The following is a 15,263-nucleotide window of genomic DNA, read 5'->3' on the forward strand; positions in this document are numbered from 1 at the left end:
AGCTAAGAAATCATGCGATCCACAAAAAGATTAAAATCAAACAACATGGCTATATTGTTGAATGAGGTGATTATGATGCAACAGATGATGATTGGTGTGGGGGAGCAACTAATTCACACCACGATTGGGAATCGGGACCATTCTTAATTAGACAACAAATCCACTATGCCCAAAATTATGGATAATGCATCAAGATGGCAAGACATGATTGCAACTGATGTGGAGTTATTGGCACAAATTGGAGGGCATACAAATCATTGGGACATGGAATTCATGCGTTAACTAAGAGATGTGCACAAATAAGTGGGAATTCAATGAAATTATGCAGGGATGATGAGGAGGATCAAGGCAGAAAATGAAGGCAATTGAAGGGGCCATGGTTGGCAAGGAGACAATTGAGGCATACACTCGTTGATGAGAGGCTGACAGTTGAGGCATACACTCGATGATGAGAGGCCGACAGTTGATGAAGTACCCAGTGTTGTGATTGAGTTTTCAGGTGACAACATCGCACCACAAGTTGATGATGTGTTGGGAGACATCTCCATCATTGATGAGAAGTCGATAGGTATAGAGGCATCCTGGTCTATGACAGAGCTTCAGGACGAAAGCCACCTACAACTGACTGGTGAGCATGTCTTGCATGTCGGGTTGTCTATGGAGGAATAGTTGGAGGCTCATGTTGAGCAAATTATTATTTTATTAAATGGCAGCAAAATTAACTTAGTGGAAAATGGCCTCCACTAATAAAATAATATTAAAAAAGGAGTCTAGAGGCATGAGGAGAAATTATAAAAGGAGGATGGACTCATTTTGTGGATCATCTTTTGGCTATTACACTTCATATTTCATCTTCTCTTGGAGCTGTTTAGCACAAGGGCCAGAGTGTTGTTTAGCACCAGGAATTCCAAGCGGAATTCCACCCTCATTTCGGAGAACTTCGAGTGTCTCCCTAGTGAGGCAATTTGGGGAGCTCAATTCAGAGCTTCCATTGGACATCATTGTAGGAGTTTATTCAGCAGTGCGTTTTTCTTGGGCGCAAAGGTATTTTGTGGAGCACATTGTGGGAGCAAGCGTGGGTTAGAGGCTTCGAGATTTTGCAGGGAATTTTCTTATTGTTAGACTGGAGTTTGGACAATGATTTGCCGAGTTGGATTGGAGGCTATTACTTGGGTCAATTTTTCTATCTTTTGGCAAGGGCGTGGAAGCGATCAACCAAGTGCTATGTAGGGGTTTAGAGAAGTGGTGTCTGTAGAGATAAGGGTTGGAGATAGGAGGTATTTCTTAGTGGAGAATTTAGCCGGAGCTGGGAGAAATTTCCCGTGGTAGATTTGGGCATAATTCAGTATTATCAAAATTGTGGGGTGTTTTCTGGCTAGATTGGGTAATTCACACTTGTTGGGGGTCATTGGGGGTCGGTGAATTCATCCCAAACCCTTTCTGGAATTTTTTGGGTTTATTGAGAGGAGTTTTTGACCAATTTCACAGAATTGTATGGGTGATATTTGGGCCCGAAATCCTCATAATTATAGTAGGGTGAATCGCTGGTTAGCTGGGAACTTGCACCATTTTGTGGGTTCCACTTTGGCTTGGAGATAGGCCAAACCTTTTCTGGGTATTTTCGGGTTTGACGAGAGGAGCTTGCAACTGCGATTTCAGGGCACTCCGGCATTATTTTGAGCAAGACGACCAGTTCCATTTGGCAGCCTATAGGAGATTTTCTGGGTAGTGTGCATTATCAGTTTGGAGCCATTTTAGTAGTTGGATCAGCGAGATTTCACTTGGGGTTTGCATAGCAAGCCCAAGTTCCATTGTTCTTACTCATTATGTACTCATATTTCCCTTGATTAATAAAATGGCTTAGTTATTCTGCTTATTTTCTATGGCGTTCTGATTTGGGTGCTTGGACTTTAATTTTAATTTTCTAGTTCATGTTTTTGGTATTTACTGTTATTTTCCAATTAGGAATATTACACTTTGATAGGCGTGATATGCATGGATATTCTTGGGGATGAGTGACTATATAATAAAGGGTAGAGATCAGCTATAATTGGCTTTTGATTGATTCACGTCCCTTGCCATTCTTTTGCGTTTTGACATTTGGCTTATGTTTTTTCTTTTCTTAAAATGACATCAACCTCGAGTATTTGTAACCTCTTCTTCTCATAGGACAAGGCCTATAGTGAACTAGTATGAGTGACTGACTACAACCGATCGTAAGACAGAATGATGTCAAGTCTTAAGTATGAATAACATGGAATGCTACCATCATTAGAACCTCCTATTTGTGCCCCTCCTAGACAGTGAAAGAGAGACCCTAAGGAAGGTCACACTGGCCTAGGGGCAAATGATAGCCACCAAGGTGAAATAAGGGAACGAATACACAACCAAAAGCAGTCTCTAATCCAATTTCAACCTGTGATACATAATAGAATGTCTTAAATATTAATGAAAGCACTTGAATGCAAAAATGGTTAATATACCTCACAGGGGATGACCCACTTTCATTGGAGAGTAGGCTATATTAATGAATAGACTGACTGATAAGAATGAGTGAGAGGCATTTGAGGTTGGCTATCTGTGGATCATACTAGGGGCTGTTGGTTGGTAAGCTACATCATAGGAGAATTTTTTTTTCTATATATGGATGGGTAACATGGCCTAAAACAAACATTGAGGGCATGGTGCTTGAAAATTGATGAGCGTCTAATAGTTGAGTAGTTTTCAAAGGAGTACATTTGAATATGTGCATCATAAGTAGTTAGGGCGTCATTATTATTATTTATGTAGATAATCTCATAATCAAAGGAGTTGGCGTAGGTGCAATTGATGAAGTAAAGCACAATTTAGAAACAACTTTTGTGATGGTGGATTGAGGGCTTTGACATTGTTACCCACCAAAAGTGGGTGATCGTTAGGAGAAACTTTTCTCCTATTCATCTTTTCTAGTTTACAGCCAACAACTCCTAAGAGCCACTTTGTAGCTGATGTAACTTGCCATTCATATCTTCGCCATCTGCATCAGTCATATGCTTCCTCGCCCATTTGTTATGAGCGCATGTTGTGAGGTGGGCTTTTGATCAAAATATACATTATTCATTATGCAATCGTGTGCTTATGCTTGTTTGTATTTGGGCATTTTAACATGAATTATGGTGTGACTTGGAAGAAAGAAGGGTCTTGGCCATAGTCTTGTTCCCTCACCTCAAATTGGGGGTTAATTTTCAATCTTAGTCTAGTAGGACCACCCCTAATGGTTTATGGCTTTAGAAGGGGGCACTACTTGGGAATCCATGATTGAGATAGCGTGTCCCATCTATCCTTTTCCATACTTGTCACTTCCTTCTGTACATTATGAGCCCTTATTCCACCTCTCTTTTTTGGGTCAACTAACCATTGGTTCATTGGGATTTGGCATGCACACATCCTCATACTTTGGGTGGGGCCTGGAAATGTACCTTGGGAGGTTGATGCAGCTAAAAGAAAAGAAAGATCATATAGTGGACACAAGAAAAACAAAAGAAAAAGAAAAATGCAAAAGATGGCTAGGACTTACGAATTAGCATGTGGGCAAAAGCCAAGCATGAGCTCTACTTCTATCATATGGCCATCACTCGGTTTGTAGTCCAATGTTGCCTTATGTTATGGAAGACAAAGAACCCTTGCATGTCCCAATCCTTGATGGGCGATAAACTGCCCCATCCTAAAGGGGCTAATAACTGCTTTACATCATACAAAGCAAGCTCTCATTCTTTGAGCTATGAGCAGTATTACAAGGAACAATCAAGAAAAAGTAAAGGGCAATATAGAGGGGTAGAAAAACAAAGGCTGAGGTAACTCATGCATCCCTGAATTCTCCCTCCTCTCATCTATACACCCAGGATGAGGTATTACATCATAGTTGGTCCCTTTGACCTTGACACTTGGCCATGGAATCCCCCCCCCCCCCCGTTCCATCATTATTCATATGGAACCTATCGATTGAAGGGAGGATTGAGGACATGTCACTTCCCTTTGGGGGTTGGAAACACCTAATAGGGTTGTTTATTAGCCACTCCTACTTAGGGAGGTAACACCATTATGTCACTAAGGCCCCAATTTTGGGAGAGAAGCCACATATGAAGTGTTATTATGCCCATTCCTTTCAAGCTTGGTTCACTTAGATGCACTAATGCTTAATGTACTTGATGATGAAAGTTGCAGCACTGGATATTGCATGTAATTGGCAGTTGGTTCCATCTATAGGTCTAGGCAACTTAATTTAGGTCCAGGTCCTCCAGAGGGACATATTAACACCCATAGGTGATGCGTTGAGAGCCATGGGACTTCAAACATTTGTAGAGCATCATTCATAGCCTTGGGCACCTTCAACACCCACAACTTCTGCACCTTGCCCTATATTATCCATGGGATGATGCGCTTGGACCAGCATGGCCCCAACCAACTTAGCACTTCATGAGGGTTAGGTAGTTGATCCAGGGCCCAAATGAGGTTTCTCTCATACCTTGAGACATGGGAGGGCTAGCATCATCTTTAGTGCCCTTAGCGGTGGAGTAGAGACAGATTTCGCCACTTGGAGATCCATGAGACCCAGTTTTGTGCCCCAAACCATATTTAGGGGTCCACAAGATGATTTGCACCAAGACAGAGGGGCCAACTCCTCCATCATGATTTTAAAGGCCCCCTATACCTGACATGGCACTGTTAGGCCTCAACATCAGCCCTTGGAGAGCCATCACATGCATGATGTCAACATTTCAGCACTTTTGTTGGAGATTTATCTTATGTTCACATTGGTTACTAGGTCGGCTTGTGATATAGAGGCTTTCTTGCACATTATTTTATGATTTTAGGGGCTTGTATGTAAAATTAGACCTAGGAGGACTCATATATATTTGTGAGATGTAATTTCATCTCACATCATCACACTTCTTTCGATTTTTGGCCTCCTTAGAGAGACTCACACTTCTTGTTCTCTTGGATGCACTTTGACATTTAGAGCTGATTTTTGGATATTCTTTGGAGCTATTCTTGGCATAATGGATGGATTTCTTGCATAATTGTCTTGCAAGTGCTCTTAATTATTGAAGATCTTTATTTTTATGTCTAATGTATGGAATGATTAATTCTAGTTCATGCTAAATTGTGCCCTAAATTTTGTTGAATATCTATTGAATGCTAGCTAGAAGAAAATTGCATGCATTACTCATACATGACATTGTAAGAATTGTCCTAGTGGTGAAACTCTTTGAAGCTCTTCCCATAAACTCCATTATTCCTTGAGTGGGTAAATGCTTGAAATTTGTGTTAGGGCATCAAATTTCAGCCTCCTTAGAAACAAGATTGGCCTATCTTTGACATCCTTGACTCCATATACCCAAGGGACAAGGCACTAGTCCAAACCATTGGTGATCAATCCTATTTTTCATCCATCTTTTCTCCCTCCTAAAATTCGGTCCTTTTAAGGCTAGACTAGTCAACTAGGGCTTGGTGCGAAATTCTAGGGAAGGAGATTTTTGGTGGTTGGAGAGCCTAAACATCAAGAGTGTCTTGGCTACAAGATCTCTCATTTTGGTGGGCATCCACTTCAATTTCATCCATAAAATCTCTTGCCCTAGGTGTTTTCCCTAAGAGGGAAAACCCTAGTTTTCTTCTCTCAACTTGAGGACTTCCTTGAAGGTTTCATGAGCCTTGACCTTGTTGAAATCAATCATAAGGAACCTTTTCTCCTTGCCTTGATTTTTGGGAACTCCAACACTTGCCTAACCTATCAAACCCTAGGTCTTGCGCATATCTTTCTAGGTCTTATTGTAGAAAGCGGATTGCTTCCTAGTGAAGCCTTGAGCCATATATTGAGTCTTTCTTAAGGAGATCCTAGCTTATCACCTTATTCTCTACCCTTAGAATATCTTTCATAGGTGATCTTATCCTACCAAGACTCCTCCAACCAGTGAAAGTCCGTAAAGAGCGGGGGGTTTTAACTTTTAACTTTTCGCTATGGTGATAGTGGGCCACTACCCTTTTGTTAGCACTTGTTTTAGCTTTAGCCTTGTAGGGTCCCCTCTCCAAGGCCTGCTAAATTTCGTAGAGCAGGTATCATTGTCTAGCTTTAGGGTATGTGTTCAATTCGAGTTCATGTATGATTTCATTGACTAGGAAGAAGTAGAATATATTCACGATATCAAATTTGTGAGGCAGTATGGCTTGGGATGTTCCTTGTGGATACCATGAAAATTAGGGGGTATTGAAGCTGGTGAAAAATCCAATTTACCAATTGAAGACAAAGCATGTAGGGTTCATCATCACTTTGTCTGGGAGAAGATCCAGAACAGAGAGATGGAACTCTTCTGTATTGTCCTTCTCAGGATCAGGAAGCTGATTTTTTCATTGAGCTTTTGTGAAAGAATAAATAGATAAAGTTTCATAACAACTTGGTGTAAAAGTTACGAATTGGTCATCGATGAGGGCCAGGAGAATGTAATGACTAATGGTAACTTATGTAAATAGATAAAGGTTAGTCCCAGGTAAAATTAAATGGGAATGTAACTTAGGCTAGTTTAGTTAAATAATGTGAAAAGGTTAATTAACTCAGGTAGATAATAAAAACATACTTCTGTATGTTCTGGAAATTACATCAATTATGCTGAATATGAATTGAATACCACCTTCTATAATGAGAAAACATCTCATATCTTGCATTTTTCCTACTCCAACATTTTCTGAGCAATATCCACAAGCAAATTTGAATATCAATACAACTTTTACAGACTTTAATATCCAAAATTTTAAATTTTTTATACATCTTTAGCAACTAAAAACTTTAGTGTGGTAAGTCTAACCTGTTTGTATGTATAATGTGACAAACAAGTATCTTTCTAGAAAATAGTGAATATTGTAGGAGTTGTTCATACGGAAAAATTGGTTTTTAGTTCTTGTCGGTCAATTGAACTTGTATAAGACACTTTGACATATTAAGTATTTTGGGCAATGTTTTTGAATGTGGCCATAGGAAGCTTGCTGACAAAGTAGCAGCGGCTGGATACTTAGTGGTTGTTCCTGACTATTTTTATGGGGATCCATTCGTACGAGGGAGTGGTGAAAATCCCATGGCTGAGTTTCAAGATTGGATTAAAAATCATGATCCAGTAAAGATTTTTCACTTTCTTTATTTTATTTCTAATGTTAAATTTGGGCATATGAAATGGGCACCTGAGTTATTTCTAGATACATTATTTGAAATAAGTTGAGTGGCTCAAATTAGTTTCTTTAATTACAAAATACTCTTGTTGCTCATTTCTAATCTTGCAACAGCTTAGATGTACTGCACTATTTACGAAAATGGGAACACCATTTTGATTAGTCACTTTTATGCTTCATTAGGCCAAGGGATTTGAGGACTCCACCAAAATTATAGAGGTTTTGAAAAGCAGAGGCATATCTGCGATTGGTGCAGCTGGCTTTTGCTGGGGAGGTGAGAACTGCTTCTATTGTTTCCTTCTTTGTATGGTGAGTGATTATTAAAATTAGATTGGATTTCAAACATGCCTTACATCATGGTGGACTATGCATGCACATAGAGGCTGTGTAGTTCACTTGTAAGATCCCTGATGCTATGAAATTAGACATTGATCTTTAGAATGCATTCAAGCAGACACAGATATGGGGCCTGGGCATGGGTGTAGTAACTCTGTTGAAGAACACTAACACTGATGTTAATCACAATGGCAGCCAAGGTGGTAGTGGAGCTAACTAAAGGGGAGGCTCTGAAAGCAGGAGTACTATTACATCCGTCACGTGTAACAATTGATGATATTAGAGGTATGGATATAAAGCTTATTGCAATGTTTCTTTGTAAACTGGGTCAAGTCTATAGGGTACACTACCACATGGACATTAACTTGCCCATCTGTTATTAATGTTTCCTTATCTTTCACAGTTTCAGTTCGATATCTTTAGTTTCTCTTTGTTCTTAAATTTAAAATAAGATTTTCTAAATTAACAAAAAGGTGTATGATTTGCTCCAGTGGTTAAAGCACCAATTGCAATTCTGGGGGCTGAAATTGATAAATCTAGTCCACCTGAACTTGTACAGCAGTTTGGAGCAATTTTGTCTGCAAAACCAGAGGTACATAAATTGACTCAATTGCTGGATTGTTTAGTGCGTGCAGATTTATTTGTTCCAATTATTTCCAAGGTTTCTTTCAAGTTCAATGGTGAAGCAAATGAGAACTGGTTAATAGAACTATACCCATTTTTTATGTCAGCAAATTTTTATTACCTACTCTTGTGTAGAAGAGAAGGCGGTATACTAGCATTGATATTATTTATGTGGTCAGTTAAATTCTGAAAAGGTCAAACTCCTACAATTTTAAAAGTGCTGAAACCTTGTTTAAAAATACTTGGCAAATGCAGCTAATGTTTTGGAATAGTCCTTGAAAGTTACTTATAACAGACAATTCAGTGTTTTCAAAGAAATGAATTTGTCAAAAAGGCTTTAATGGCACAGCGTTTAATTTCTTTCCAAATTGATGGAAGTATTTCCCAACTTGTTAAATTTCATCTCTTTAAGGGAACCTTGTGGACAATATGGGGCACTATTTAATAAATCCGCATTCATATTGAAAAGTTAAAGACCCAACAAGTAAATTTGTGTTTCCATTAGTGTCAGGGATGCAATGATTTCATTTTGCCCCTCATGCGGGAAATTATTGCTATGACCATAAGGAACATAGTACCTCTAAAATCTGCACTTCAAGGATATTCAAAATCCAGCCATCAAGCATGAACTGTAGGGAAACTTGACAACATCACCCATTGTCACCTTGGTGATTGTCCTCCTCCCATTAAGCTGTCTCTCCTTGGCACAAGTGGGAAATTGCTAATAAGAGTACAGATCCAACCCCTAAACATTGATATCAAAATTGGATCTGCAGAATAATAATGTTTTTAGTCTTTTTGGATATATAATGAGAATCTAAGCAAGAGCTAGCACCTTGTCCTTGGGATGTGGAGTCTAGATGATGGATAGAACTTGAAAACAGGAGGAGCAAACATGAAAACCACCGAACAACAAGAATTATCAGCTAGACCTGATATGTATATAACAGTCTCAAAATGTTCGAGAGAGACACAACACATCCATAGACGTTTTGTAACCACATAAGACATCAAAGATGAAAATAGAGTCTGATAGATTGCCTTCCATTGAATGAACAACCCATTGACATATAACAATCCAAATATGATATCAAAATGGAGCGAAAAGGGTTTAGAGACAACACTTAGCCTTCTCTTCATGCAAATAACAGCCAACTATGAAAAGTCAAAACAGCCCTTTACACAAAGATATGTCGGCTATACATCAATTACAGCCTTACGTACATACAAGATCAGCAAGGAGAATATGGAAGCTTCAATTGATCAAATCCTTCCACCTTACTTGCAATCACAAAGCCTTTGGCCTTAGGGGGATTTTCATCCTCTAGAGCTTCTACCTTTACAAATGAGAGATCTGCAGAATAATAATAATTTTAGTCTTTTTGGATATATAATGAGAATCTAAGCAAGAGCTAGCACCTTGTCCTTAGGATGTGGAGTCTAGATGATGGATAGATCTTGAAAACAGGTGGAGCAAACATGAAAACCACCGAACAACAAGAATTATCAGCTAGACCTGATATGTATATAACAGCCTCAAAATGTTCAAGAGAGACACAACACATCCATAGACTTTTTGTAACTACATAAGACATCAAAGATGAGAATCTGAACAACCCATTGACATATAACAATCCAAATATGATATCAAAATGGAGTGAAAAGGGTTTAGAGACAACACTTCAGCCTTCTCTTCATGCAAATAACAGCCAACTATGATATCAAAATGAACAACCCATTGACATATAACAATCCAAATATGATATCAAAATGGAGTGAAAAGGGTTTAGAGACAACACTTCAGCCTTCTCTTCATGCAAATAACAGCCAACTATGAAAAGTCAAAACAGCCCTTTACACAAAGATATGTCGGCTATACATCAATTACAGCCTTACGTACATACAAAATCAGCAAGGAGAATATGGAAGCTTCAATTGATCAAATCCTTCCACCTTACTTGCAATCACAAAGCCTTTGGCCTTAGGGGGATTTTCATCCTCTAGAGCTTCTACCTTGGCCCTAGTTAAAATTGGCAACTAGGGCCAAACTCCATGTGGGTCATCTTATTTATGGCAGCTGATATTTTTCTTGGATCCCTCTCATCGAGAGGTGTAGGATTGATCGAAAGATCATCTGATTCCGATAAGTATTCATGGAGATATGAATTTATTTGTGTTATGGGACAATTAGTCAAGGTCGGCCAGCGACTAAACTGCCCCCACTTGTGCTCCACGTTTTGGTATAAATACAAGTGCCTTGCAAGTCATCTGAACACACAACTCTCTTGAGATTTCTTCTCCACTTGTTTTGGGTTTTAGTGGAAAGAAGAATCTCGAAGGGAAAAACGCAGGTCTAGAAGGAGATGCTATACGCAGCAAAAGAAGGATGCCCTAGCTGCAGGTCTTGCGAAGGTTTGGCTGCAGTTCAAAGGGAGCTCTGTCCACTGTTTAAGGGAGCTTCAATGGCCCTAATCTTGGAGCCCTAGCTAAACGCAGTCATGCCCTAATCCATACACTGTTTTGGAAGGGTTTGAGACAGCCCTTAGATGTGGCAAAAAGGGATGCCCTGGCCGCAGTAAAAAGACTCCTATACGCTGCCCATAACCGCTCCTATACGCTGCCCATACCTGCTCCTATACGCTGCCCTAATCTATACGCAGCAAGGCAGCCCTAACCACAGCAAGAGAAGAGCCCTAGTGACAACATGAAGAATGAATGTGTTTGGGTGCTGGCAAGTGCTATTAGTTAGGCATTTGGATGCCACAGCTATGTTAGGGAGATAGGTAAAAGTGTTGGGCCTGAAACTACCTCAAGGGGGCAGCATGGAGGGCAGCATCTCTGTGGAAGACAACATCAGTCATTAAGTGCAATTCTGGTCTAGTTTTGATGGGCTGTTAGGGACTGTGGTTAGTACCCTAACCTGTCCCAGAATTGCAGCAGTGCACAGTAAGTACAATGGCATAATGATGTGATTGGTGGCAGAATGATGAAGGCAACATTGTGCAGTATGGTGCAGCAATGGGACAACATGGTAATGATGGACATGCAGCAGTATGGACAGCAAGAAGTATGGTGCAGCAGTGGGACAACAATGCTACATGGTGCTGCAATGATAAGCAATGGGACAACAAAGGCAACTTGGTGAAATATGGTACATCAATGGGACATCAATGGTCAATGGCATATAGTGCACAACGGGACAGCAATGGTACAATGGTACAACATGGGACAACTAGTACTTAGTGCTGCAATGTTTCATGGTGGATACATAGGACAGCAAGTACATAGTGCTGCAATGGTTCATGGTGGATACACAGGACAGCCATGACATTGTGCAGTAGTGGCACAATGGGACAGCCATGACATAGTGCAACAATGGCACAACGGGACAGCCATGACATTGTGCAGCAGTGGCACAATGGGACAGCAAGCATGTGCAGCATGGTGCTGCACAATGAGGTGCAGCATGATGACGAGATGCAACACAATGATAGGTGAAGGAGTCACCTTGGAGAATCAATTGAAGCAGCATGTCTTCAACTGATCTCAAGGATCATCTTGTTAGAGATGATCTATTCTCTTATCTAGAAAGTCAAAGTGTTGACTTCTGTTGTAAATGTACTATCTCTCTCTCTCTCTGCTGAACTATTGAAGAACATATAAGAAGAATTGATCAAGGGTTTCCCACATTGGGGTTTGTCCCTAGCTAGTGCCACATCTTGTTTTCTCTTGTCTTGGCTTAAACCCTTGGTTAGCGCCACATCTTGTGTCTTCTTGTCTTGGCTTGTATTTTGCGATTTATATTTATGTTCTATTTGCAGTTTACTTTAACGCTGATGTGATTGCTAATCTGGAAAAAAATATTGAGCTAACTGTGAAAATTGAAATAAATTGCTCTAGCATAGAACATACCTAAATTTAACATGGTATCAAAGCTGAGGTGAAGACAATGCCCAAGCAAGAGTGAAAGAGCAATCACCAAAAACAGTTGGGAAAGGACAAAAGGCTCAATGGATTCCTCATCCCTCTTCAAATTCAGCAAGGGTGAAATCGAAGCAGAGAATATTATCTGAATAGCGCAGTGGAAGCTTTTGATGGCCTACCTAAAGGTCCCTTCATTGGGAAGTCCGAATCTAAGGGTGGAAGGAAAGTCAGATGCCTTGGTTGCAATAAGTTCGGCCATTATATGAATGAGTGTCTGAATGGCTGGGACACATCACTTGATGATGATAACAATCATTCCAGGGAAATCTTCAATGATCAAAGGAATGACAGGTAATGTAGGTCATCAAGGAAACAAGCGACTCTTCAAGAAAGCAAGGAACCCTAGGTATGAAGAGTCAAATGTTATTTCTGATAAGATAAAGAAGTGTTATCTTGTATTGGCCCTCTCCTTCAGATTCTTTGGGAATCTGGCTTATTGATTGTAGTGCTTCAAGGCACTTCATTGGATAGAAGGGTGATCTCTCTAATTTAGTATAGATGGAAACAATCGTGAGGTTATACTTGGAGCCGATGCCACCTATCCCAGAAAGGGTGTAGGGAATGTTACCCATATATTGAATGAGGGTAACTCTATTCATTTACGAGAATCTCTTTTTGTACCTGATCAGAAGAAGAACCTGGTATCCATTTCGACAATGGAAGTCAAAGGTTTCAAGGTAGCATTCATCGATGAAAAGGTACGTGTTTGAAAATAGATTTTTTTAAAGATGCTTTTACTCATGGGTTTCGGGTTGGAAATTTGTATCAAGTTGCAGGATGGTCCATTGGAGACCATGTCAGTTGTCACATCTCATCTATAGCATTAGAGGTCTACTTATTATGGGGCCCTACCTGATGTGATTCAGATGGTGACAGGGATGCTTGAATTCAAGAAGAGCATGAAGGTACATGTCCGAGATGTACCAAAGGAAAATCTTACAAGGGGACCATTCCCCTCATGTAGCAGGTCCACAGGTTTGGAACAAACCGAGGACTTTGAGATTCATGATCGGGAATCTCATGTATACAGGTGGAAGAAAGCCCTTTATGGCTTGAAGCAAAACATCCTGGGCGTAGTATGAGAGAATTGATAGCTGTTTGATGAAGCTGAGATGCACTAGGAGTGGGACTGATCCAAACCATTGCTCGAAGGTTGTGGATGATAGACCTCTCATACCGGCACCTTTTGAGGACGACCTTTTTCTAACAGGTGCAGACCCTCTCATTTGTAGAAGTAAGAGAGAGTTGGATTCCGGATGTGGAATAGTAAACTGCAAGCCTGTGACTACCTCATGGATCTTAACTTTTAGAAGTTATATGGTAGTGATGCTGGACCGGATTTGGGAAATGCCTCTGAGTTTCATAAACTCATTAGCATTGATGTTCTTGGTGAACTTTTGTCCGGATATATGTTTTGCTGTTAGCATGGTGAGCTCATGTTTGATTGAGCCTCACTGGATTGGTGCCAAGAATATTTTGAGATATCTTCAGGGCACAATCTCTCATGGATTGAGATACACTGCCGGAAATATGAAGCTACGTGATTATTCGAATGCTGACTGGGCAGGCAGTGTGGAGGATCGTTAGAGCACTTTTCAGTGTTGGTTCTCTCTGGATTCTGCTTTGATATCATGGATGAGCAGGAAGCAGAAGTCGGTAGCTATAAGCACCGTCGAGACCGAATACATAGCTATGAGTATGATCTCGTGTGAAGTTGCCTGGTTGTGGAAGCTCTTCAGTGCGCTGTTTTGTACACATGATCAATACCACTTTGATTCTTTGTGACAACCAGGGGGGATTCGATTATTGAGGAATCCCGTATTCGATGATTGCTCCAGCAGATAGACATCAGATACTACCTCAATTGGGGTATGGTAAGTCAATGAGCGAGGAGGCTCCATCACATTGAGACTGATGTACAAGTCGCAGACACTTTGTCAAAACCGCGGGGAAAGGTCAAATCTGTGATTTTCTCGAAGGAATTGGAGTCGTTGAGAGACCTTCATACAAGGGTCCTGCATGTTGCATGCTTTGAGCTCTGGGGGGCTTGGGGTACTTACTGGAGTGACATACGACCACAGGGCGACTCACCCTCCCCTGGTGGTGTGCTATGTACAGGATGACAGGTTCAACCTTTCCCTATGATACCTCATGGCGACTATGGAACAGGATGATTAGTTCTCCTGTGTGCCGGGGTGATTAGTTCTCTCGTGGAAAATATGGAACAGAATGATTAATTCTCCTGTGTGTCGGGATGATTAGTTCTCCCATGGCAACTGTGGAACAGGATGATTAGTTCTCTTGTGGGATGGGATGATTAGTTCTTCCGTGGTGACTGTGGGACAGGATGATTCGTTCTCCTGTGGACAAGATGATTAGTTCTCCTGTCAAGGCATCCTATCCATGCAGTCTGGGACTCATAGGAAGTACCTCTAATATGATCAATGAGAAGGGAAATGGGGTTAGGGACCATAGTAGTACTATCGATGGACGCATCGTTGTATCTACCATACTCCCTATGCTAGGATGATCTCCATTGATCTGGAATCAATAAAACTGACTTCGGGTCAGTAAGAGTGATATGACACACTCTCTTCAGATGAAACTAACTTCGGGTCAATAGAGAATGGTATGAGACATTCTCGATCAGTTCTTCTTCTTCATGGTTCAGCAGAGCAGTGCAAGGCACTGATGGCAGAGATAATACAATCAGACATATGGATCAACGGATGGAGTTCTCCCTAGTTGAGAGGGAGTGTTAAAATTGGCAACTAGGGCCAAACTCCATGTGGGTAATCTTATTTATGGCATCTGATATTTTTCTTGAATCCCTCTCATCGAGAGGTGTAGGATTGATCTAAAGATCATCCGATTCGGATAAGTATTCATGGAGATATGAATTTATTTGTGTTATGGGACAATTCATCAAAGTTGGCCAGCAACTAAACTGCTCCCACTTGTGCTCCACGTTTTGGTATAAATACAAGTGCCTTGCAAGTCATTTGAACACACAACTCTCTTGAGATTTCTTCTTCTCCACTTGTTTTGGGTTTTAGTGGAAAGAAGAATCTCTAAGGGAAAAACGCAGGTCTAGAAGGAGACCCTATACACAGCAAAAGAAG

At 40.6% G+C, this 15,263-nt stretch overlaps 1 protein-coding gene across 1 annotated transcript in view; it reads left to right on the forward strand.

The window, feature by feature from the left end:
- The window catches only part of LOC149203961 (endo-1,3;1,4-beta-D-glucanase-like), a 142,472-nt gene that overhangs the window by 93,220 nt on the left and 33,989 nt on the right, over positions 1–15,263 (forward strand). The window contains exons 3-6 of the mRNA XM_089403633.1: positions 7,010–7,145; positions 7,381–7,471; positions 7,729–7,818; positions 8,025–8,125. Of these exons, the coding sequence (XP_089259759.1) occupies positions 7,010–7,145; positions 7,381–7,471; positions 7,729–7,818; positions 8,025–8,125 (418 nt within the window). The remainder of the gene's footprint in view (positions 1–7,009; positions 7,146–7,380; positions 7,472–7,728; positions 7,819–8,024; positions 8,126–15,263) is intronic.

The sequence above is a fragment of the Pinus tabuliformis genome, chromosome 2_1 (genome assembly GCF_031772625.1).
Source record: "Pinus tabuliformis cultivar Carrire ecotype Pingquan chromosome 2_1, CPIR1, whole genome shotgun sequence".
Taxonomy (NCBI): domain Eukaryota; kingdom Viridiplantae; phylum Streptophyta; class Pinopsida; order Pinales; family Pinaceae; genus Pinus; species Pinus tabuliformis.